The sequence below is a fragment of the Malus domestica genome, chromosome 03 (genome assembly GCF_042453785.1).
Source record: "Malus domestica chromosome 03, GDT2T_hap1".
Lineage (NCBI taxonomy): Eukaryota > Viridiplantae > Streptophyta > Magnoliopsida > Rosales > Rosaceae > Malus > Malus domestica.
In genome coordinates this window covers 581043-602710 of record NC_091663.1, presented here as the reverse complement: position 1 = coordinate 602710, position 21668 = coordinate 581043, and the positions used below count along the sequence as shown (strand labels likewise).

Genomic DNA, 21668 nt, shown 5'->3' with positions numbered 1-21668 from the left:
GCTGCCTTTGTTGGTATTGTTGTATGCCGGAGGAGAATCTCAGGTTGTATCTGACCCTTAAGAAAGTTACAGCTCAGTCGAATTGCTTTGAGCAAATGACATGAGTAAAGGCTTGTTGACAAGTTACCATTAAAGTAAACAACATAACATACGTAATCAACAACATAATCATCTTTTTATATATCGACTCAAACTTAAGACCTTTCGTTGCCCAATTTAGCAATCTACATCACATAAACCTTGTGGGTTAGCTCTATTATTCTGTGTCGTTTGCTTTCACATTTGTCCTTGGGCATGGATGTTACAATTTCGAATAATTGAACAGGGGTAAAATTGTCATTAACTCACCCTAAGAAGTAAGAAGTGCACTGGACTTTCCTTCCAACTAAAGATACCTACCAACAACCATCCAGCCCAATCATAGAACAAAGTTCCCTTCCCATATTACCCTTCACAACCCTCTTAGACTTGCATCTCTCTCCCTCTGTTCTTCCCCAAGTGAAACTCCACCTTTCTCCCTCAGAGCTCTGCAACAATGGCATCAGCCTCCGCTCAGATCTCTCTCTACCTTCTCCTCCTAACCCTTTTTTCAAAAACCCATCTCACTCTATCCCTCAGAGACCTCAAACCCAATCCCAACGGTTCATCCAACACCTCCCAATCAATTGCAGACGTCCATGACCTCCTCCCCCAGTACGGCCTCCCAAAGGGTCTCTTACCAAACAACGTAAAATCCTACACTCTCACAGAAGACGGAAGCTTCGAGATCTTTCTCGAAAGCCCGTGTTACGTGCACTTTGATCAGTTGGTTTACTACAACAAGCATATTAAAGGGAAGCTGAGTTATGGGGAAGTTTCTGATGTGTCTGGGATTCAAGCCAAGAAGCTTTTTATTTGGGTTTCTGTTACCGGGATTCACCGCGATAAAGGATCGGATTCCGTTGAGTTTTACGTTGGTGCCTTGTCGGAGAAGCTGCCGGCGAAACAGTTTGAAGATATTCCTGATTGTAAGAACAAGGCTTGCCATGGGATCAGAAGTGGTTCTGTTGAATCAATCTGAGGTATTATTCTTTCCTTCTAGAAATACAGAATTACTGGTTTTATTGGATCAAATGGGAAAGACAAGAATTTTTTGTTATTGGTTTCGCGTGTAGCTCGAGTGGTTATGAGCGTTTACTCCTGCACCTCGGGTTTGTGTAAATCCACCTATCATAATATCACTTGTAGCAACAAAACAAACAAAAAAATCCACAAACATTTTTATTTTTCGGGAAGTTCAGCCTTTATAGGTTCGTTTGGACGTATTTTAAAATGTTTGAAAGCATTTTAGAGAAAATATTTTTGGGTTCCAAAAATACTTAAAGTGATTTCTATAATAAGCATCAGTTATGTGTTTCTTTCAAGAAGCACTTTAGGTGCTTTTCCAGGAACTACTTGCATTTTTACTAAGAATTGTTCCAAAAATATTTTCCTCAAAAGCGCTTTCAGTAATTTTAAAAGAAAATTCAAATGAGCTCTATATTTTTCCTCTGAGCTTGATCTTTGTAAGATTAATTGTAGGCTAGGCTAATAAGAACAATACTCGAATCAGACCGAAGGAAACTGAATGTTTGTTGATTATTTGTCTCGGCGGATTAGATTATTGGACCAACAGAAGGATCAAAAGCTTTATTGCAGACAGATTGAAAGGGATATTTCTGCTTTTGATAAACAGCGAAGTTTTTTCTTTTTCCGATTAACGACTTGCTCGATTTGGATATGGAATTTTAGCGATCATGCTCGAGAAAGATCAAGGATTTCAATCATAATAAGGTGATAATATAGGCACTTGACATTTGAATCACCAAAGTTTGGAATCTCTGATTCTTTACTTTCATATAGGCACTTGACATCTGAACTGCAAATCTTGTTCCAATCTTCTTGGTTGGTGGCATTCGGTCTCAGGTCGAAAGGTTAACTTCATCAACCCCATCTTGGACCTTATTTTCTTAATTCCTTGTACAGGAAGTTCACAGTCCTTGATGATCTGGTACATTTCTGATGTGTCATTTTGCACTTTGTACTAATAAAAGGTCGTACCCAGTGCACAAGGCTCCCGCTTTACGCAGGGTCTGGGAGAGGTGAATGTCGGCTAGCCTTACCCCCATTATCGTTATGGATGGTGTTGCATTATCATTTCTCCGTTTAACGAGATTTGGTGGAGCTATGCTGGTGAAAATCTTTTAATCTCTTCAAGTTTTCTTCAGGGATCATTCAAAAAGAAATTTCTAGTGATGCTGCGTGATGAAAAGGCTTCTAGGTTACCATAAAACAAAACCAAAACCAAATTTGTATTGTTGAAGCCTGAAACCTGCATATGTGAAGCGCGAACCATACAGCTGAGAAGCTAGACAACATTGCGCAGCTTCCCGGCTGTATGTTTTATGTTCGAAAGATGACATTTTAAAATTAAAGTTTCTCTCTAGATTTCTTAAGCAAAAGTTAAACTCTGACTTGCTTCATTAAATTGGTTTCATTGACATTGACCACCTAATGTAGGCTTTACTTGCTAAGGTCGAAAAATTAGGCTAATCTTTGGAGGACTAATGGGCTGCCCCGATATTGTTGCAGGCAGAAAGAGCACAATGCAAATTATGCAATTACTGCATGGAAGAAGGAAACCATCTGCAGATCTTTCCATCGATCTCTTGCAGTCATCTTTATGAATATACCGGTGGCCAGTAGAAGCAAATAAATATGCATATGAATTCTTGTTAGTAGAGAGAGAGAGAGAGAGAGAGAGAGAGAGAGAGAGAGAGAGAGAGGTGTTATTCTGGTGTAAACCTGGTATAAACCTTAGTAAATATATGTAAATATAAATTTCATGCTTGTCAATAAATTATTTGGTGGATCTTTCGGTCTCTCATTTCTTCTTAAATTATCATGTGAACAACCAAGTAATTACCCTTTAAGAATATTTTTGTCAAATCAATCACTTTACCTAACCGACATTCACCCATTAGCAGTAGGTCTCGGGTTCGAGACTTGGGAGCAACCTCTCCATAAATGGGGATAAAGCTAGCCGACATTCACCTCTCCCAGACCCTGCGTAAAGCGGGAGCCTTGTGTACTGGGTACGACCTTTAATCACTTTACCTAACCAGGATATCGACAAATTTTTTACGGAATGATCAAAATGATTTACGATGGACAAACTCAGGGACCACTCCTATCGATTTTCATTGTTAGGGACCAAAATAAGGAATTATGTCAATCATGGACCATTTGGCTAAAAAACCTATCTTTTATAATGAATCCAAACGCGAAGTTGTTTCCTTGGTAACCAATCCGACATCGTTTTTGTAACGAATCCAGACGCAAAGCAGTAACCAATCTAACATCATTTTTGTAACGACTCAGAACACAAAGATGAAATGATCAAGAGAGAGTCATGCAAACACAAAAGAACTTCAAATTCAGCCACCAAAGTCACATAAAAATCTACTCAAACGACGACCCACAATATAGATCGACCGTGTAACGGCATAAAGCAGCAAATCTGTACTGAAAGCAAGGAAAAACTCTCTTAGAGAGATTGGTTAATGTCTGTACTAAGAAGTATGAAGTATGAACTAGAACCAAACCATTTTGGTCAACTAGTACGTAATTAGATTAGTTGAGAAACCTAAAACCTAATTAATCCTATTTAATAATGTGTTTTAGAACCAAATCCAATGTGAACCCTACAAATGACACCAATTTTATAGTCTGGATGGTTGAATCTTGTAGTCAATAATGGCTGATATTATTTAAGGTCAAAAAAATTATTACCAGGACGTGTACGTGTAAGCCCTCAAATACAAATAGTGTGTACACTAATTAACAATCAGCATGGACTATTAGTCTATGATTAGGTCGTCTAATCAGGCTAATTAGTTAATGTTTAAGGTCTCAATCATCCATATTTATCCACGAGGAAATCCAAATATTTTACTTATGTTTTTTTCACCAACTTGCCAATAGAATAGTTATTTTAGATACAATCTTTGGCATAATTAATTATTGGGTCAATCTTTGGCCTAATTAACAAGCATAAAATAATAAAAATGCTATTTTTCACTTGTTTTTTTGTTTTTTTAAGCCTGAGGTATCCTGCACCGCCCCCAAAAAGTATTATTAATCAATGGGCTCGAAAAGTCTAAAGGTATTTCAGCTCTTCCCTTATTACAGTCAAATGATACAGGTTCTCTCAAAACTTTCAACTAGGCAATTACCTGTATTTTTGCTAGTTTTGTACCTCGAATTCAAAACCAGAGAGCTAATCTGACTTGAAATTCTACCGCAATTCCATTGACGGATAAACATAATTTTGTTACTCTTGTGTAACTTGTTTGTGCTTTCTTTCTTTCCCCTTTCCTTTCCTTTCCTTTCCTTCAATCCATATGAAACTCATGCTTCTAAGTTTTAGAAACGTTTGAAGCTATAAATACATTCATTGTGCTCATTCCCCAACACAAATCGACTTTGAGTTTCGAGGCACGTTTCTCTTCAATCCCTTGCCGAATCCAACGTCAAGAAATTGATCAAACCCTTTTGGTTATTGAACTTTCCGAGCAAGCTGCGGCGATGGATGTTCGTCAAGAGGTTGCTGCTGCCGGCGGGAGCAAAAGGATGCAGAAGGAAAAGGAGAATACAGTGAAGAAACAAACGGTGAACCGCAGGATGAATGCGGCGGATGATCAGGAAGGCGACGTGAATGAAATGGCTGATGCCTTCATCAAAAAGTTCAGAAACCAGCTCAAGATTCAAAGGGAAGAGTCGTTCAAAAGGTTTCAGGAAATGCTTGCTCGTGGAGTTTGAAATATATGTCTTGCTATGAACAAAAATAACTAAAATTATGTGCGTCGTGGCTACAAATTCATAATTTTTGTTGTACAAAAAGATAGGTGACATTGATATTCCAGCAAAATTAAGAAATTTGATGTCCCGTCCGGTGATATTAGAACAATTCAAAAGATTATCATGACCCCTGCACACGGATGACACACATCAAAAAAGAAGAGATGATGGATTAATGGAAAAGTATATATTGAATGATCTCTAATGACCCATGTATATTCACAAAGGCATCTAAGATTACATGCTACTAAACATAAAATCCCCAAAGCACAAGACAAAAAGGCCTAGACCAATATAACTAGATTTACAAATTTATCTGCCCTCTCTTGATCATGAATATAAAGAAATGACATCAAAAATCTATTTCCGAGACCAACAACCTCGAAATTCTATTTCCGAAACCAGTATTCGCCAGTCGCATACCAGATCGCTTGCAAGAGATGACTGCCTTGGCTCTACAGATGCACCAACAATGCTTCTCATCTCAACTCTTGCTTTACACAAAGCATAAGCAACACCGAGAGCAGTTGTCAGCTTGTCATGCTTGGAGCACTTGACAGTGAACAATGTGACTCTTCAAACCAGTTCGGCCTGCTATACTTGACCATATATTTGAGACTAGAGTTCTGAAATGACCTTTGCCGGCGATATTTTCCCAAAGGTGAGGGTTGCTTTCGACATGTTTATCCGGACTTGAAACATCAACTAAACTGATGCTCATGTTATTACGAATAATGCAAAGCTTCCCGTTAAGGGGAACTAGCGCAGCAGCCTCCAAAGCACAAGAACTCCCTAGATGAACCTTGCTATCTATAAATTTGTTCCATGAATCTGATACTCTATCATAAACCCTAAGCTTGCACCCATCACGGCAGTCCAGAGCATAGAGCTGCCCATTTAAAGAAATACTCGGGTTGCGCCACCCAGCAACCATCCCGTCACTAATAGGGGTCCAGGTATTGGCTTCAGGAGTATAGGCTTCACTCATTACCTCACGGTGTGACCCAAGTCCTTTTAGGAACCACATTCCGTCATGCACCACCCCAATAAATGGCACCATAGCTGTGCTCATATCGGAAATAAAGCTCCACCGATTTTTGTTTGGATCATAAATTTCAGCAGAACGAAGAGTCCTTTGAATTCCTTCACACTCCCCACCAGCTACATAAAGACAATTATTAATAACACAAGAGCCAAAGAAATGGCGTTTCCGAAGCATATCTGGTGCCCTGTGCCATTTATTTGTCCGAGCACTGTAAAAAATGACCCGTCTCATAGATCCCCTTAATGGATGTTTTCCTCCAAACAAGTACAGGTGACAACCGCTAAGGACAGCACAACCAAAACCAAGCGCGGCAGAATACTCACCAGGAACGGGTGGAAGTGGCTGCCAGAGCTGGTATGTAGGATCAAAAGCATGCCAAGAGATCCTTCCATCACGGTCTCTTTTGATAACATAAACCCATTCTTCCGCCATTCCAAGACTTTTCCTAAGCGAATAAAAGAAGTTTCCCGCTAGAAGGTGATACCATCTTTTGCAAACTATACGGAGTTTCCTATGCTCAACACGGGGGACTCTGATTAAACAAGCAATTGCAAGATCATCAGGTAGACCAGGCAGGAGGGGTGGCTGGATTCTGGTCCTTTCCCGGCGTAAATTTTTTCCCCTGTGTGCATTAGGATTGATATCAGGCTGGATGCAAATCTTTGATCCTGGGACAAACTTTCTTGCCCCTGCAACAGTTTTGAAGCCTGCATCTACTTTACAATAGCATGATACAGAGTCAACCTGCAAAAACAAGGCATGTCAAGGCATGTCAGGATGCATGAAATAACAAAAGTAAAAGGTAAGTTAGAAACATCGAGGGGAAGCTAGTGGCCACGAGTCCACGACATATATTTTGATGTGCTTGTGATAATAGACATACGGTAGGCATGGATTTGGAGACATTATATGGAACTGCTTAGTTAAATAGCATAATTAAAAAAAAAAAAACAAATCTGGGATGGTAACAACAGTATAAAATACAAAAAAAATGATAGTAGCAATTGAATCCTTTTCCACAGCACCAAAGGGGTGGAGGGGTTAAAGGATGCAAGTATCTATCTACAATGTAAAGGATGCCAGTATTTATCTACATGTAATTTATCATGCAAAAAGAATGATATTGTTGACAAATGAACTACTCAAGCACTACAAAGCTATTACCAAAACGCTAGAAATACGCTACAAAGACACTAAACAAAGGACTTTCAAATTACACCCTTATGGACCTCTAAGGAGTCATTTGAAAGTTCTCTCAAGGCTATTGCATCTGGTCCTTTTGAGATCCTATTTCTAATTTGGTAGTGCATTCCTAACAAATTTGGCCTATGTTCCATGGCACTTTAAAGTCCCTCATCCAAACGCACCCTAAAAGATATACCAGAGAACAAGATAGAAATAGCTTGAGTAACCATTGAGGTACTGAAAAGTAAATGCAGTAATTTCATCCAAAGTATTTGTAAATGTTATAAAAACGTAACTGTAACTCAAGTGGAAGGCAATTAATCGTCAAAGAACAGTAATTTCTTAGCAAAGAATGACCTCCTTTCTCTAACTTTATTCTTTAAAACGGACGTTTAGGAAGAACACACTTTCTCATTAAACCAAGAGAGATATCTCAGGTTCCAATTTGATCATCACTGAGAAGCAGAAAATACGATCCCAACACCACGAAATCAGAATACTGCACCTCAAACTTTAAAAATAAGGCACCTATTAGAGCACTCAAGAAGAAAAAACAACCAAATGTCCAATCTTTTGTCAACAATTTTGCACAGTTCAGCTAAATTCTCATAAGAATCAAAGTTAAACATTTCCCCCATCCCCTACGTTCATACAATAAAAAGTCAAAACCTTTCCCCAAAGAATCACACATGCAACAAAAATACTTGCTGAGCAGCTCTAAAATCTTAAGAAAACAAAAACCCAGAAGCAAAATCCAAAATTTCTCCACAATTTTTCACAATTAAGCTAAACTTTCATCTGGGTATCTCTAAAATGCCATGAATTCAGAGGAAAAATTATAAAAACATAAAAAGGAAACTGGGTTCAGAGATCAGTGAGGAGACTAACCAGCGGAGCTTGAACTCTGAAGCCCCTCTGAGCATTGGAAGAGTGTTCAGTGTTCTGGTCCATGAGCGAATCACAAGCTCATAGAAAAATGGTTGGATGAAGCTTGGATCGAGAAGCCACTTTGGAGCTGGAAGTTCAATTTCTTGAATCCGATCCAGCAGATAGCATAAATGAACTAAAAGCTTTGGTTTTTTTCTTCTGGGGAGGTTTGTTTTTCCATTTTATCTGCAAATGCAAACAAAAAATGCAGAAAAATAAGAAGTCTGCCTCCACCAACTGGGAAGTTAGACTTAGAACATCAAAATGTGAGGGCACGTCTTCTCTCTCTTTCACTGTCTCAATCTCTCTCTAGAAGAGAAGACTTGCTTGCACTCTCGTGTTTCTTTCTCTCTCTAACCTAAAGAGTACAGCTGGACCATGGACTTGACCAACTTCTGATGTTGTAATTTGATAAGTAATTTTTGTATTTTTAGGCTGAAAAACTTAAAATAATATAGAGGTGGATCTTGAAAATTTTGAACTAATTTAATTTAATGCACTTTTGAAAAGGTTAAACCTTTTTGTTTTTTCATTTAGTTTGAGTGTTACAGTGACACGTTACACACATACAGAGACTCGCGCATAAAAATTAACGTCAAAATAGATAACATGGACCAACAACATTATTGACGAGATGAAACACAATGACCTAATTGGTTAAATTCAAAACACAAATTTGTTTATACAACGAAATTGGAAGATGATTTTGGTTAAACTGCATAATTAATCAACATAAATAGGTATTGAATTCTTCATTCATTGATGTTGAATCTAAATCTTCACACTTACAAGTGAAGAAAAATATTACTAAACCATAACACTATTTGAAAGTTAGATGTAAAACATAATAAATCAAACAATATGCAAGTAAATAGAGGAACCAAAATGATCTTTTAACCCCTTCTAAAATGTTTTAGTTTAATTTCAACTCCAACAAGGGGGAAAATTTTTAGTTGTGACGGGAACACAGATGGTATATCAAGTATTTTTATGTAAGTGGTGGAAAATTTTAATTTTTAAGCTATTAACCTTTTAACACACATATCCAATCATTTACATAGAGATATGTGGTGTACCGTCTTGCGTAACTGTTACACTGAAAAATCTCTCTAACAAGGGTGACAGAGCTCATGCCCAAAACTCAATTTAGGAGAGAGAACTAGTATCAGAGAGAGAGAGAGAGAGAGAGAGAGAGAGAGAGAGAGAGAGAGAGAGAGAGGAAGACAACGGGAAGGTTTGAATATTGCTTTTGGTCTCACAAAATATTAATAGCTCACCTCCACCACTCTTTAATGAGCTTACCTATCCATTGGTGACTGTTGAATGAAATATCATTTTCTGTTTCTCACTTCCCCCCAATTCTCTTCTTATCCTTTTCTCCAAATTTTAGTGTCCAATTATTTCTATGGGAGATAAATCAATTGAAATATACTACTTTTAACGTCACTTATGAGGTCCAAGTTCATGACTTACTCCAATAAATTGATGATTGGGTATCGTTAGACCAAATTTTTATTATATTAGCAGTCTGACTCGGTAAACCAATTTTTCATTAAGGAATTTGTCTTAGGTAGTCCAACCTCCCAAGTAATCAGACTTTCTAAACAATTTTCACATTCGATTTTTTAGAGTCAATCTTCACCATTTATTTTCTAAACTACTTAGGGACTGAAGAAAAATTGGGGGTTAAGAAAAGGAGGGGGTGAAGAGAATATAGAAATGGACAAAGAGTTGAAAGAGGAGTTTTCCAGCATTTTGATTTGGATGTGAGAAAGAATAACATAAAATGTGTACTTGCTCTTTTGGCTCATATGCACTTGTCAAAGAAGCTTCGTTTAAGTTCTGATACGTCAAAAGACTCGAGGGGATTAAAGAACCTCTTTTTTCTACGTGATTAACCACTTAATTGAGTTGTCGTTGGTCACTTACCTCCTCCTTATGTCCCACACGCCAAAAAAATAAAATTTAAGTCTCTCTCTCTCTCTCTCTCTCCCATTCTCTTTGGTGTTAGGCTTTGACAATCCAACGCTCTAAATTGTTGTAATATAAAAAGAAAATCGGCAACTTAGTGCTATAATCTAACGATATTCCTCCACATTTACAAATGAGAGATCTTAAGTTCGATTCTCGCCAAAAATAAATTTGAATTACATTATTGTTAGCTTATTATAAGACTAAGTCTACCCTCTCTCCTTATGTAAATAATATTGTTTGTCAAAAACAAAAATAATAATAATCAAAAGTGCAAAAATGACAAGCGTGTTGCCCACTCAACTAGCCTAACACACATTTGCATGTTTTTGAATTCATTATGTAGCCATTTTATATATATTTAGAAATGATATTAGAGAAGAGAGAAGACGAGCATAGAACCTCGAGAGTCGGATACAAAAGTGAATTAACCAACTGAACTACCAGTCAAACTTAAAAATTAAATCGATGTTAACTTAGAAGTTAAAGACCTTTCTTCCCTTGCTAAAATTTCTCATTCATAAGAAGAAGAAAAAAAAATGCATTCAAAGCAAAGTAGGCAGCCAAAATAAAAGAAAACCGATCTGAAAATACTTGGCCCTTCTGAATTCACATAGCTTGCATAAAAACAACAAACGTTTCGCGTTCAACAACGACTGGCAACTAAGATTACTCCGGTCCAATTGGTACCGGAAGTTCCCGTTCAAATCGGAGAAATCTGGTTTTCAACGAGAGCTTTGTATTTATTTCAGTCAGAACCAAAATATTACAAAAGCCCTATATAACTCCTCATGTTCAACTCCTTGAAAGGAGGAAAGAATTGGCAGGAACAGAAGAACCCTCAAACACTATAAACCCGACAAACTGGGTTGAAACGAACATGCCTATGAGATAAACAAAGATTGTGGCCGAAAAGAAACCCTCTCCCCTCTCCCACTACATATTCTACAACCCATCTGAACTCACACGCCGGAGTACGTAATAAGGGTACAGAATGACTAAAATGACAGTAATCCCTACTATGTTAGCACCTTTTAAATCGACACCTACGAACGTTACACAAACCTTCTATTCCAGTGGCACCAATACCAAATATAAGTACCCCCTCCCCTCAAAACATTGATGAGCGTCTCCGACAGTGTGAAACATTGGTCGTTCAAACCAAACATTACATAAACAAAAATATGACCTTATAAAGAAGTCTGCATCCATTACCTACGACACTGTAGCTGCTTTGAGGAGTTAGTGGTTAGTCCCACGCACTGGCCACCCCAGCACCATATCCTCCAGAAGCACCCCCATATCCACCAGAAGCACCCCCATATCCACCGCTGCTACCCCCACCACCTCCACCGTAGTAATCATTGCCACCCCTGCTGAAAGAGGAATCCCTTCGGAAGTCACGGCCACCAAACCGGCCTCCCCCAGAACGACGGTTCCTCCCACCACCAAAAGAAGCTCGAGCTGCGTACCGGGACAGCCAAGCAGGTACTTCTTGATTTGATTCTTGCATCAATTCTGCCAAAGACCTAGCAAGTGATGAATTGTTCTCATTAAAGAAGGCAGTAGCCAAGCCAGACTTCCCAGCTCGTCCCGTACGACCAATGCGGTGAACATAATCATCAATGTCATTTGGAAGATCAAAGTTGACAACATGTGCAACATGAGGAATGTCTAGCCCACGTGCAGCCACATCAGTAGCCACCAAGATCGGAGTGTTCCCACTCTTAAATGACCTCAATGCTTGTTCTCTTTCCTGCAGACAAGTACAGATAAACAAATATATAAACAAAAGGTAGAATTTAAACATTAATCTTACAACAATGCGGTACACCGTAACTACTAAATGACCTCAAGCCCCTGGCTTAACATCCAATCCTAAGTTCAAATTGATTATACAAGGGTACATTCTTAGACATCAAGCCAATTAAGTTTCTTCTAAGCTGAAAGTTCAAAACAGTGTATATCCTAAAAACAGCTTTTCCATACCACTTTATCACCCAATTCATATTTCATTTATCAACATAAAAGAGGAAGAATGCATCTCCAATCACTGCCCAGTGCACCTTGACAACAAATCCCAAACCTAAAACTCATAAGCTACGCAATGTGATGTACGTGGGTCAATAACCAAAATAAAAGGGCCAATGCATGCTTATAACCACCAACAAGCCCATGGAAAGCCATATCATGACAAACACAGTATCAGCAAGCAGTATAAGATTCAAACAAGGCATTTAATATTCCTCGTGTTCTCTATTGGTTATGTACCTTGTCATTCTTTGCTAACATGCTACTTCATGTTCACTGGAATCTCAATATCCAGGAAGGAGAACCCTAAATACAACATTCCCAAGCATGAACAATCTACTAACTAAAAAATCTGAGTTAGAATATCCATGTTTGTTCTTCTACCCCAAGAAGCCTGAATCTGATAACTCGCCATGTTAGTGAGGTGTGTGTTGATAGCAACAATTACAAAACCACACCAATGTAACCCCCCTTAAAGTTAAATATATACAGTATATCAAGACATGTACCCCCGGAATGATAGAAACCAGATAGCAAAACCAACGTACCTGCTGTGATCTGTCACCATGAATAGTAGTTGCAGGAAAACCATTCATACACAGCCAATGTTCCAGCGAATCAGCTCCCTTCTTTGTCTCCACAAAAACTAATGTCAGAGCTTGCTGCAAAATAAAAAAAAAAAAACAATGTAAGCAACCAATGTTTTCACATTATTAAATGCAGGAGATCCAGAATCACACAAATTTAAATTATCCAATTAGTAATAGTTTTCACATTAGTAGCTAAAAAGTTCAAAAGAAGTTCCACAAGAATACCTTGCCCTGTGCGCCATTGGCCCTCTGTGCATGAATAAGGTCCATGAGGTGACTTCTTTTATCAGATTCATGCACAAATTCCACTCTTTGGACAATCAAATCAGTACTAGAACCCACCCTTCCAACCGCCAGAAAGATGTACTTTGCAAGAAAATCAGAGGCCAGTCTCTTCATGCAAAACGAAAGTTTCAAATATAATGCATTAAAGCTTTTCAGCATAAGGCCAGAACATAAAACCAAAAAAAAAAAAAAATAAATTTATCAATTCTACTTAGTTTCTACAACATAAATTCATCTGGAAATCCCAACACAGATCTACTGAGGCCTGATTAATTAGTTGGTTAGATTAAAGAAGTGTGATACACTGATACTGTTCTAGTTCGGAAAATGTCTACAAAAAATCTATGAAGAAAGTCTTGCATTTATAAACTTCTTCCCACAAAAAGAAAAATTACCTGTATTTCCTTCGGAAAAGTGGCACTGAACAGCATAGTCTGTCGCATACCTGGAGGAGGCATGTCCATTTGCTCCACAATTTTCCTTATTTGTGGTTCAAAACCCATATCCAGCATTCGATCAGCCTCATCTAGGGCTAAATATCTAATCATCTGCAACGAAACCCTGGCTCTCTCCAGCAAATCCACCAATCTTCCAGGAGTTGCCACAAGAATATCAACACCTCTTTCAAGCTCCCGCAGCTGTCCAAAAATACATCATCAAGATCTGCTAAATATCTCAAAAATAACAATTCGGTACGGTAAACAAGAAAATTTAGATGCACCAGAATCCAGTAAAGCAGAGTAAGGACAACAGAATAGAAAAGTTCATAGGCATAAGGCATATGCGTGTGTGTGCCATGTATCTGATCCCAATAAAAAAATATGTATTACATGAATGATCTCAATGAATAAACAGTTTGGAAAAAAATATCCTAAACCAAACTACGCATCATTTCATACAATACCAACATAACAGCAGCAAGATGTGAGTATTTAATATGCTAACTATAATGCAATCATGTCGTTTACTTATCAGCTATAGACTATAGCTTACAAGTTAAGATGTCACACTACACATCTGACAACTGACAACTGTATCCGACTACAATGCCTTAATGGTTTGCAATCGGTGTCCAAACCTTTCCTAATACCTTTCCAAAATACTAACCCAGAATGAGGAATGAACCTCCCTGGAATATCTTCTGCCCCTTCTCTATGACAGATTTGACTCCAATCAAGCTTCTTCACAGTTTCAGTCCTAACCCAAATCTCCCAAAAAAAAAAAAAAAAAAAAGCCCAAAGAGGCCTACACAGTAATTTGCTTATTGAACTTAACCGTGTAGATAAACCCAATGCAACACATGAGCTCACTATTCAGTCCAAAATTCTTAGTCTCTGAAATTTCTAATGTATTTCATGCATATATATTAAAAGAGCTATTTAAGCAATTTCAAATTTAATAACTTTGCCATGCTTTTTCAAATGAAGCACAACTGAGACACAACAATTTAACAACAAAATGCAATCAAGAAATTAAACAAGCCACAAACTTTCATAATACGGCATAACAAAAGAACTTCATGTAATTTCTTTCAATTATAGTTTAAACAAATAACGAAAATAGAGGGCACAATCATAGCTTGGGTAAATGAAATTGCAACAAATAAGACCATAGGTTCTAAAATGTAAAGTTCATAAGTTGGACAGAGTAATCACCACTCTAACAAGTGTCATTAGAAACGTAAAGTCATCATTATGAAACAGTGCATGAGGGCAAAAGCCAATCCAACATAGGGCTAAAAACCAAGTCAACAGAAAGAGAAAAAAAAGAATGAGAAACCTGTTGGTTAATTGGTGCTCCTCCATACGCAACAACCACCCTAACACCTGTTTGATACGAAAATTTCCGGGCTTCCTCATGAATCTGAAACACAGAGAAAATTTTAATTCTCATGGCCTGCAACAACATGTGAGGAAATCAGAAGGTCACTTTTTTAAACATACTTGAATTGAAAGCTCCCTAGTAGGAGATAGAATGAGAGCAAGCGGATGAACTGTATGTGCACCACGGGGTGGTCTCTGTGCAGGTTGTCCCTTCATAATTCCACTGATGATTGGGAAACAGAAAGCAGCAGTCTTTCCAGAACCAGTTTGGGCACATGCCATCAAGTCTCGGCCTGCAAGGGAGATAGGAATGGCATGACGCTGCACAGGTGTGGGTTTCACATATTTGCACCTCTGAATATTTTTATTAAGTGCGTCCCCCAAGTCAATATCTGCAAAGGTATTCACAGGAGTGGGAACATTATCGCCACTTGTCTCAACCGGAATATCTTCGTATGCATCAAAGTTAATACCACTGTTCTCTTGCTCACTAAACGGCTGCTCTGTTTCATCATCATCTCTAAAGGGGTTCACTTCTCGTGCTCTCCCATCCCAACCACCACTCCTGCTTCCCCATCCTCCACCACGACCAGCATTGCCACCATAGCCAGTTCGACTGTTGTCGTTTCTGGGACCACCCCAACGAGGTGCACTGAACCCACCTGGGCCACCTCGATCATTGGTAACCGGCGCAGTATATGCTGGAGCAGGTGGGTCCGAGGAAGGTGGACGGTTACGGAGATGTGGGGGGACATAGGTGGACCGATTAGAAGCAGGAGCAGGAGCAGGAGCACTCCCTGAACCAACATTGCCAGAAGAGCCAGAACCTACATTCTCAGCTGCAGAATTTGCAGCCAAATCTGCCCATGAAGTTCGCATAGTCGGTACAACTGGGACAAAATTATCACTCCAAAATAGCCTCCAAAAAAATATACAATCTTTGAAACCACTTCAAAAATTCTCCACAACTGAATCCCTAATTCAATTACAATTCCAACAAAATCCAATCAACGCAGACGATAAAACCCTGCACAAATAAACACTAAGTAAGAAAAAATAAACAAGCAAAAAACTTTACACAAATATCAATTCAAATATGCTAAAGGAATGATCACCAAACACAAAACCAACAACTCAACAACAATGCACCCAAAATCACCAAAAAAAGAAAACCCATTTCACCACTGAACTCAATTAATAAAATTTTCCCTCATTTTCTCTTCTCCTTTGATAAAATTTTCCCAGCAACAAACAGAACCCAAACAAAAGCAAATGGAGAACAATCCCCGATCTAAATGCAACGAAAACAGCAGAATCGATGCTAATGCAAGGCAAGAGATTGACATGCACAGAAGAGAGAGAAAGAGAGAGAGAGATCTGTACGGAAGCAAAACCCTTTAGCAGTAGCGCGGACGTGACGACGACGGAGGTTGGAAGAAGAAGGAAAAAGATCTGAGAGAGAAAAAAAACCCTAATGTTTTGTTGGTGCAGCACGCTGACAAAAATATCCCAACCGAAAGCCGCTCCCTTTTCTCTCTCTCTGAAAAAAATAGAAATTATTAATTTAATTTTAATTATTTTTTTCGATTTTATTGCTTTTTTCAAAGGAGGAGGAGGGGTTTTTTTTTTTTTTTTTAAATTAGGAGGAAAATAAAAAGGAAAAATGGGAGAAGAAAAGGAGAAGCCGAAAATCCAACAAGTATTGCGGCTGGCGAGTTGTTGGTGAATTAGAATGAGAGGTCTTAAAATTTTCACTATATATCCTAATTCCTAATATCTATCAATTCAATCCTATTTACATTCACCTCATCTCACAACTTAACCATTATTTATGGTAATTTTGCGTGATTTACTGCGCCGTAAAATATATAGTGAATTTGTGTAATTACTTGCATATTGAACCTTACATATGAGCCTTTGTCATTTCATCAAAGTTGTGCCCAATGGATGCACAACCAAACTCTTGTTTTTGCGGGTTATCCACCAAGATTGTATTTTTAGGCAACGGAACTTTATAAATTTCAATTATCAAATGAAAGAAAAAAAATATGCATCGGCAGTGTTCTAAAAAACGCCCTAGGCACTGGGCGCCTAGCAATCGAGGCGTTTTTGGGCAAATAGGGAGGAAAAATCGGGTTGGGCCTAGGCGGGCTAGGCAGGTTGGGCGGCTAGGCAGGCTAGGAGGGCTAGGTGGTCCTAGGAGGTTTTTTTTATTTATTTTTTATTAATTGCGTGCTTTTTTCTTTTTTTGTTTCATGGTGGTGTACTTATGGAAATGGTGTATCTAATTTGCAAATGATGGATTTACTACAAGTTCATCCAATACTTATGGAAATATTGTACCTAATTTGCATTTTATCATTATTTTATTATCCATACAAGTATAGTTTTTTTTTAAGTGTCAATATGCACTTATTTACAAGATATACAAGAAATTTACCTAAATCGGCTTAGGCGCCCGCCTAGGCGCTAGACGCTAGTCCGCCGCCCGACTAGCGCCTAACGTTTTTTAGAACCTTGTGCATCGGATTTGAAGAAGCCAAAATTTCACCTCTGAATTCCACAAAAAAAGGGAAATTTCAAAGTTCAACCATATAAATGGTTGATTCGGCATCGGAATTCATACAGTTTGAACCTTGCCCCGATGTAGGAGCTTGTGATTTCGGCGGTGCAACCTCGATGCCTAGGACCAAACCTGGTCTCTATACACCGAAGTCCAGACCCGACCCATAAAGACGCTGCACCCTTAACTTTGTTGCCTGAAATTGAACCTATAAATCTAACTATCTCCCCAAAACTGAACTCGATGACTCGTGTCCTGGGATTTGATTTGGGGCGTCGATGCTTGAAATCGAACCTACTGACCTTGTAACCTAACACCTAGGACTTGGGGACATGGCTCATATGATGCGGGGATCAACATGTGTCATGAGAGCCCAATTCTCACCCTAGATTGGACTTAGTGACCTAATGCTGGCAAACGACTTCATGGACGCAACCTCTGGACATGTGTCCATGAGTAACCAACCAGCAAGACGGAGCCCCAATGACAAATGCCTACAACTAGACCTAAAAACTCGATGCTCGAGATTGAACCCGAAGACCCTACGCTCCGGTCCAACCATCCATGATCTAATCTTATCTCACTTCAAATTTCTACCACAAATATCACAATTGCTATTACCATAATGCATGAAACCAAACTCAAAGTCATTTGAATGTGGATTTAGTTTCTGAAGTGAAAGTCTTCAATTAAAAAAGAATGGGCCATTTCAAGACTTATGATCAAATTCATACATTTTGATTGTATTCTCAGTATTTCTGTAATATATATGAACTTGTTTTTTAAAATTAAAACATTATAAAAACACTATTGACGTCGAAACATGCACATCTTGATTGGGACCGTGTTTATGGGTGTGTCATTCCTTACTCCACAATAGATACTGTTAAAGGCTAATCTCCGTTCTCAACTAATCGTCCTTCATACATCAGAAGTTGGAAGTCAAACCCTTCATACTAATATAATCCTTTTGATAATACTATAATTATCCATTTCCCAATTCCAGCTCATGATGGTATAAGAAAAAATCGGATCCCTTCCGGATCCTTGTAAATTGAGCCTCCTGATAAAGGGGTCCAGACCGTTGAAATTTGATTCAACAGTTACAATTATTATAACTTTAGAGGAACCTCCTGTTTGTAGTCGTTGAATCAAATTTCAAAGGGTTTAAAGGGATCCGGTTCCGTATAAGAATTTAGGTTAGAGTTGGGATGTCATGTCCGTGATTAGACATGAGGCTGTTGCGGCCCCGAGCTCGAAAATCTCCTTGGGAGTATGCTCATGTATGAAACTTGTACAGTTATTTGTGTTTATAAAAATTTAATCTATGAGGCTCCTCACATGTGAAAGTCTAGATTCGTAGTTACTTTAAGGGTGTGTTTGTTGCATCGGACTATCTCAAACTGGACTAGCTTTATAAACTAAGCTGGACTATCTTATACAAGACTGAGCTGGATTAACTTAGTGAAGCGTTTGATGCAGAGTTGGACTTAAAAGCAGAATTAAGGACAAAAAAGAAAAAAAAAGTTTTTGTAAACAAAACTTTCTCCATAATTCTCTAATACAAAGAAATTGAACCCAACATCAAAAATTTTCTACAGAATCCAACTACGCCTGGCAACCAAATTTTATATTCTCTCAAAAAACGTGATTTGAACCCTCAAATTTTACATTATCTCAACCCATAAACAAAACTTTCCAATAAATCAATGAAACCCAAAAGCCCAATTGAAAACCCTTCGAATTTTTCAATTGGGAACTCAACTTTCTATTGAATTACCACTCATATGAATTAGAAGAACCCAGATAAAAATCACATTGATTTTTCAAACTTTCATCTTTCCATTGATTTTCAATCTTTCCTCATTTTCCAAATTACCCCTCCACTCCTCACTCTCCCCATCCCCCCTCAAACTGTCAATTATGTCCCCAAAACTCAACCCCTTTTCGTTTTCCCCAATTTTAATATCCAACCCAACCTGCAAATTTCTCAAGGCAGCAAGAAGCCAAACATCCGCTTTCTAGAAAAGAGAGAAAACACTGAAATTTCCATAAAGCTCCAAGACTTGGCGCTCATTTAAGTTCTTCAAATTTAATGCGATTTTTCAACTGAGGACTCAAAATTCAACTTGCAAGTGGACGTCCGACATGGCCAACCTCTTGATCCGCTTATCGGCTCATAACATCTGTAGGTTCTCCACCGACATGCCGATTTTGGCAGTAACGTCAATCGACAGCGGCGTCGCTTCGACTGTGAGCTGCAGTTACCCCCCCAAGACTTGGGCCACGAAAGAGTAAGCACTGCGACACCCTGGTGATGGCGCCGCAGAAGAAGAGGGGATTGGATGTCAGTGAGCAAAACTTGGGGATAGGATGTCGGCCTTCCTTTCTAGTCCCCCTTAATACCAAGCAAAAGCTTGGGATTAGATAGCCTACTTTAGCGAACCCCAGAGGGCCTCATAGTCGAGGCGAGTCCCATTTATTTTAGTCTGATGACATACCAAACACAATATTATAGTCCTACTTAAGCCTGTCCAAGACAGTCCCTCCTAAAGAGGTGAAACAAACGCACCCTAAGGGTTTAGAGTTAAGTTATTGAGCCTCACATAAAGGAATGATGAGGATCTTGTGGATCATCCAATCACGTCCATTCATCGTAATCCTGAGGCCAGTTTTTGTTATGTATTATTTATATTCAATTTTAAATAATAAAATTTAGAATGATTTCTGACCGCACGATGTACGATGAACGAACATGAATGGAAAATATCTGAAATCCTCACAAAGCCGGATCCTCATTCCATATAAAGGCTCAAGTTTTGGGTCTCATATATGGTTTCTCTAGTTTATGTCACGAGTCTTGAGCTTAACTATGAGACCAAGTTTTATGTATCGGCTCAACATCTTGAGCCACGATCAAAGTCTTAAATTTGGCTTAAAGTAAATGTCAAAAAACGAATCCATATCCAAAGTGTATGCGCATATAACTCTAGATATATCTAAAACCTTTTTCCTTATTAGATAAAATAAATTCGATCAAATAGAAAGAAAGTTCAACATCAACCCTAAAGCAATAAAAGAGGCCCCCTCTCTTTTTTCCTCCATCTAGCTACACTTTCGTACTATCTCTCAAATAAATTCGATCAAATAGAAAGAAAGTTCAACATCAACCCTAAAGCAATAAGAGAGCCCCCCTTCTATTTTTTCCTCCATCTAGCTACACTTCCGTACTATATCATGCGTAAAGCATGCATAACCAGTGATGATCTTATTACAATTTCTAGGATTGAAACAAAACAAATGCATGAAACATGAAAATTAAGTCGTTAAACGCTGGATGCTATCAATAATGGCACAATGATAATCAACATTGCAATGTTCTTTCTTGATCGATCACTGATTCACCAACAGTTTATCCACAATACGTTAACCACAATAATTTTAAATTGAACTTGGCATCTTTTGAATACAAGTGTTAGAGACAACAATCTCCCTCTCCTAAAGGCAAAGCAAGGGCTATGAACTTGTCCTTCAGCCTAAAAAAACCTCCACCAGTCCAATTTGTGGAGGGTAAGTGGTGAGCCAACACTAGTTCGTCCAAAAGTCGAAAAAGATAAGTTTGGCTTTGTGCAAGTGGCCAACATCACCTGCAGGAGTGGGCCCCACTGTAGTAGGCCAACAACAGAGCCCAACAATTTCCTGACGTGGCTTACTGCTGACCTATCTGATTACATTTTCTAGGACTGAAATAAAATGAATGCAAGAAAAATTGAAATTGAGTCGCTAAACGCTCAACATCATCGATAATGACACGATTAATAATAATCAACACTATAATATTCTTTCTCAATCAATCTCTAATTCATCTGCATGTTATTCACAATACATTAACCATAATAATTTAAATTTAAACTCGCCATCTACATGAATCAAATTGAACACATTTCAACAAATTTGAATACAAGTGTGCGAGAGAGTGATCTCACTCTCCTCATTTATTGAAAAACATCGCACACTAATGACGATTCATTATTTCAGATTTGGATCCTCTCTTTAGCTAATGGAGATGATCCTCCTGACCAATCATCGTGTGCCATTGAATTTTTATCCAACGGCTACAAACATGAGGTTTCTTTAAAGTTATAATAATTATAACCGTTGAATTTTTATCCAACGACCCACGATGATTGGTCAGGAAGATCCTCTACAGGAGAGTATCCAAATCCCATTATTTCCGGATTTGGATCCTTTCTTGAGCAGGAGATCAGGATCCTCGGGATCAAACACCATGGGCCGTTGGATTTTAATCCAACATCTATAATTATTATAACTTTTAGAGGGACTTCCTGTTTGTAGCCATTAGATCAAAA

The 21668-nt window shown here is 38.4% G+C and overlaps 2 protein-coding genes and 1 non-coding gene across 4 annotated transcripts; 1 reads left to right on the top strand and 2 right to left on the bottom strand.

Moving 5' to 3' along the window:
- Positions 1-284: 284 nt before the first annotated feature.
- On the top strand, positions 285-2900 carry LOC103415116 (uncharacterized). Its single transcript, XR_011579083.1, has 3 exons — positions 285-1061; positions 2611-2756; positions 2789-2900. It is a non-coding gene; the product is annotated as an uncharacterized protein (transcript).
- A 2150-nt stretch (positions 2901-5050) lies between these two features.
- LOC103415132 (F-box/kelch-repeat protein At1g55270) lies at positions 5051-8415 on the bottom strand. Its single transcript, XM_008353488.4, has 2 exons — positions 7997-8415; positions 5051-6667 (listed from the first exon to the last, which is right to left on the bottom strand). The coding sequence occupies exons 1-2, from the start codon at positions 8057-8059 to the stop codon at positions 5417-5419; spliced, it is 1314 nt and encodes a 437-aa protein (XP_008351710.3). The 5' UTR covers positions 8060-8415; the 3' UTR covers positions 5051-5416.
- Positions 8416-10591: 2176 nt separating this feature from the next.
- LOC103415108 (DEAD-box ATP-dependent RNA helicase 37-like) lies at positions 10592-16296 on the bottom strand. Of its 2 annotated transcripts, none has more exons than XM_008353464.4 (7): positions 16119-16296; positions 14856-15762; positions 14692-14775; positions 13308-13550; positions 12853-13020; positions 12586-12699; positions 10592-11762 (listed from the first exon to the last, which is right to left on the bottom strand). In XM_008353464.4, exons 2-7 carry the CDS (start codon positions 15612-15614, stop codon positions 11256-11258), a joined length of 1875 nt encoding a protein of 624 aa, XP_008351686.3. In that variant the 5' UTR covers positions 15615-15762; positions 16119-16296; the 3' UTR covers positions 10592-11255. The 2 variants fall into 2 exon arrangements, with proteins under 2 accessions (XP_008351686.3, XP_070674795.1); XM_070818694.1 differs by having other exon boundaries at positions 16130-16230.
- Positions 16297-21668: the final 5372 nt, after the last annotated feature.

Bases quoted from the DNA above. Each gene is read 5' to 3' on its own strand.
- LOC103415108 (XM_008353464.4), bottom strand. From the start codon at position 15,614: ATGCGAACTTCATGGGCAGATTTGGCTGCAAATTCTGCAGCTGAGAAT. The intron at 14,776-14,855 runs GTATGTTTAAAA...TCTGTGTTTCAG, and splicing joins CTAGGGAGCTTTCAATTCAA to ATTCATGAGGAAGCCCGGAA. The intron at 13,551-14,691 runs GTTTCTCATTCT...ATTTTTGGACAG, and splicing joins GAGCACCAATTAACCAACAG to CTGCGGGAGCTTGAAAGAGG.
- LOC103415132 (XM_008353488.4), bottom strand. From the start codon at position 8,059: ATGGACCAGAACACTGAACACTCTTCCAATGCTCAGAGGGGCTTCAGA. The intron at 6,668-7,996 runs GTTAGTCTCCTC...TTGTTTTTGCAG, and splicing joins TCAGAGTTCAAGCTCCGCTG to GTTGACTCTGTATCATGCTA.